The 3826-nt window shown below is 41.3% G+C and overlaps 1 protein-coding gene across 1 annotated transcript in view; it reads right to left on the reverse strand.

Annotated features, from left to right (window-relative positions):
- Positions 1 to 2881, reverse strand: part of SCG5 (secretogranin V (7B2 protein)) — a 28508-nt gene extending 25627 nt beyond the window's left edge. Inside the window, exon 1 of the mRNA XM_010574217.1 lies at positions 2650 to 2881. Within this exon, the coding sequence (XP_010572519.1) occupies positions 2650 to 2881 (232 nt within the window). The remainder of the gene's footprint in view (positions 1 to 2649) is intronic.
- Positions 2882 to 3826: the final 945 nt, after the last annotated feature.

Here is a 3826-nt window from a genome sequence, read left to right on the forward strand (position 1 = left end):
AAAACCCACACCCCCCCCCCCCCCCCAAAAAAAAACCTCAGTTCAGAAAGGTCACAATATTTTTACTATACTGAGCATTACGCTTCATCTGCCCATAACAGGTCAATGCCTCATGGGAGTCCTCGTTCAAATGCCTCCTGTCCTCATTCCTCACCAGAGGACAAGGTCCGTGCTTGACTCCAGTTTCTATTCTGTTTTCTTCAGAAAACATTGGCTGACTGGAGCCGCTGGGAGGTCAGGAATGTCAGTCCCCTGGCAATAACCGAGTAGTGGGCAGACTGCAGGGAAAATGGTAAAAACTGCAGTTTTTCAGGCACATACCATATGTGGAAGCATTATGTATGGGAATCTCTTACAGAACTAGACTGTTCGGAATAAACATCTTACCATGTCATTTTAGCAGTTCTGTTTCCAAAGTAGACACCTAATAGAAAGTCAAATGCATTGTGCAGGTTTTTCCCAAAATTATGCAAAAATAAATATTCAAAGAGGATGAAACAGAGCATTGTTAACTGATGAGTAATTGGTATATTCAATTCTGAGGTCTTTCACAATGTAATAGTTAAAATCACTGGTACAGAATGAAATGCAAGTTTTCTTGGATTAGCTATCCTGTAGTTCATGGTCTATATTTAAAGTCAAACTTACATTGAAAATTTACTGAATTATATGTACTTTTAAAAAAACAGTATAAGAAAATATTGTGTAGAATGACGGAAGACCATGTTAATTTTGTAACTGGAACCAACACTTTCACAACACTTTTGTAAGTTGAAGTTTCTAATCAGATACTTTAAGAGATATCTATCTATAAGTAGACACATATCACCACAAGAAACCAAAGAAAGAGCAAGTGATTACTATCTGAAAAACTTACCGCAAAACACTCTATGAAAAGCAATGTTTGACATGAAGGTCTGATTTGCATGTCTATTTCTACACTGATTGACAGCGTTCACTTCACAAGGCTTTTTTGCTTTTGCAGAAATTTTTCAATAGGCTGTTAAATAACCATGGTAGACTTGAAAGAAGAGAGTCATCCTCATCTGATCAGGAGGGGAATGTTAAATATGATAAAAAACCTGGATTTATCACCTTTCAGTTTTACTCTGTTATATACACAGAAGGTATTTTTATTTGAAAAAAGGAAAAAAAAAAGAAAAGGGGGGGGAGTTTGTCCAGCCTACTTTTTGTGGAAGACTGTGTGGATGACTGGAAAACTAGTATTATTCAAGTCTCACAAGCACCAGAAGTGTTTCAATACTTAAGAGATTCTTAATCTGGTTTTGCTAACATTGTAATTAGAAGTAATGGCAAACAGCTGAGATTAAATATTTGTCAAAGATCCAGATTTGCTTATCTTTTCTAACTTTTTTTTTTTTTTAAAGTCTGGGGAAAAGAGGGAGATGGAGAGTAAAATCACTCACTTCCACCAGTCTGTCCTAATTTCTCTAAATACAAACACTCATAAAGGAGAAGGAAAGGGCACAGACCAAATTTTACTCCTTAAACGTAATCTCTGTCATTTAAGTTTGCAGAAAAACATATGCCCTTCAAAGTTTCTTTAGAAAATTACATAAATTTAGGTCTGCAATTAGCCAGTAGAAACGCCAGTTCAGCTTTAATCCTCTCTTCAGTCTCCATTAAGACAATTGTATCTCTTTGGCTAGGACAGTCTGTAGATCCGAATGGGGACAAAATAAAGGGCACAGACTTATGAACTGGGAAGACTTGCTACACACTGTATCAAATTGGTTTAGTTCCGAGAGAAGGGTTGAGAGTTTCTGCTCTGTTTTGATGTTTGCACATGAACTATAATATCTGGAGTTGCATGCCTTCAACATTTTGCTGTAATCCCAAAATAAAAGCTAGTTTATTACAATTCAAATAGCAATACATTGCAACATTATCCTAATACCCTGACATTTGAGCCAGATATTTCAGATGGTTTGCATAGTTATAAAAGACTGATTCCAAGGCAAATTTACTCATGCAGAGTGAGACCAGAAGTACTGGCCAAAAAAATGAACCTGAGCCCAGAGCATTCATCACAGCAACACAGTGTTGAGGTGCTGCTTGTGGGCGCAGGGGGAGGAGCACCCGTGTCCTTTCCACCCCTGCAGCTGCAGTCTGCGCGCTCCGGCACGGATCCTGCCCCACGGAGGGCTGCACGGGGTTCTGCAGCACGTGGGAAGAACTCCCTGAATAAGGTTTCTCCCTTTAGCTTGCATGACACTGCCAACATTTGATCTCTTCTGGTCTGCAAAGGTTTCTAAAATTCCATGAGGTTTGGGCTCTGTAGCTCACATTTGTTTCATGTGAAATATATATGTGATATATTTATACACACTATTGGGGAAAAAGTCAGTAAACTCATTGTTTTGAGATAGTAGAGACCAGATGCTTCTAAGATGACATGACTTTCTACAAAGGCTGTACGTTAAAAAAATCCCACTACTTCTTCTGCCAAAATCGTGATATTAAGGAAGGTAAAAGAGGGATGATGATTTTAAAACAAAGTTCAGGCAACAACATGGTGAAGAAGCCCATGATTTTAAGCTCAGGATACTCTGCATCGATATACAAACCAATAATTATTACCAAAGGATACCAATAAATTCATCACAACTCAACGTAGAAATCAGCTACCTTCAATGCTCTGTGGACCAACCAGATTCATAGCCTGGTGCGCTGGATATTCTACCCTGGGTCTGGCAATGCCCAGTTGCTCCATAACGCCATGGAGGAGCCTCTGAATATCTGCTTCAGAAACCCTGTCAGGGGTCCTAGGGCTGTGGCTAAAAGCTGAAGCCAATCCAAATGCCAGCAGAAATATCACGTTACAAAGCAAGGTAGTTGTCATTCTGGTAGCCACTTTCATCCTGTGAAAAAGAAAGGAATTTCATTATAAATGATAGTGGGAAAAAAGTCCAGTACGCTTGCTGAAAATAACTTCTGATCTTACTACTGCACATCACAGCTTCTAGGGGCAGCTAAAATTCAGCCAGCTGAAAACTTGGGGGGCGGGAGGACAGGGGAGGAAATAGGTTGCATAGGTTCTTCTCTTCTAAAAAAAAATATTAGGTAGCAAACTGCAGAAATCAATTTTCTGATTTGCATCTGCCCACAACATTCATTAACAGTCACTGCAAACAAAATGGATCCACTGTTTCATTTAATGAGAATACGTGTGTCGTGTCCCCCTCCCCCGTTTATTATGCTATTTGATAAAGCTCTGGGCTAAAAGCACAGGACTCTTGAGCCTGGAGCTGTGTTTTCCAAGCGCTGTTCTTGCATTGCCTGAAAAATGAATCACTAGAAACTGCTGAACAACCTGCATTATATTTTATTTGTACCTAAAGACAAGAGGCTTCCTATTTCCTATGCATCATCTTCCCCACCTGAAGCAAGGAGGTTTCATTTGTTTCCTCGAGTCCTTTTCACTGAATGGCTGCGCAGTGTAGTTTAATTAGGGAAAACAAACCAACAAGCACCACTTACTGTCCCCTTTGAGAGGCTGAATTTCAATCAGAACGCTTGTTTCTCAAAGCTCCTTTCCCCCGCACATCAGAGAATAATTAACACGCATCGCTTCCAACCCCTTGAATGAACAAAGCCCCCCCGCGTCCCCCCGTCCTCCTTAAAACACACGCAGCTGCCCGCTTTCTCCACGCCAGGCGCTCAGAGCTGTTCCTCCGCTCCAACCGCCCCCCGCAAGGCACCTGAAAACGGCTTTGAGGCAAAAATGGCTGAAAGCACCAATGCTGGAGAAATCCTGCCCGCTACGGCGGCGGGGGGGCGGCCCCCCCCCCCCCCCCCCCCCCCC

This window comes from Haliaeetus leucocephalus, unplaced genomic scaffold (genome assembly GCF_000737465.1).
Source record: "Haliaeetus leucocephalus isolate CR32 unplaced genomic scaffold, Haliaeetus_leucocephalus-4.0 Scaffold417, whole genome shotgun sequence".
Taxonomy (NCBI): domain Eukaryota; kingdom Metazoa; phylum Chordata; class Aves; order Accipitriformes; family Accipitridae; genus Haliaeetus; species Haliaeetus leucocephalus.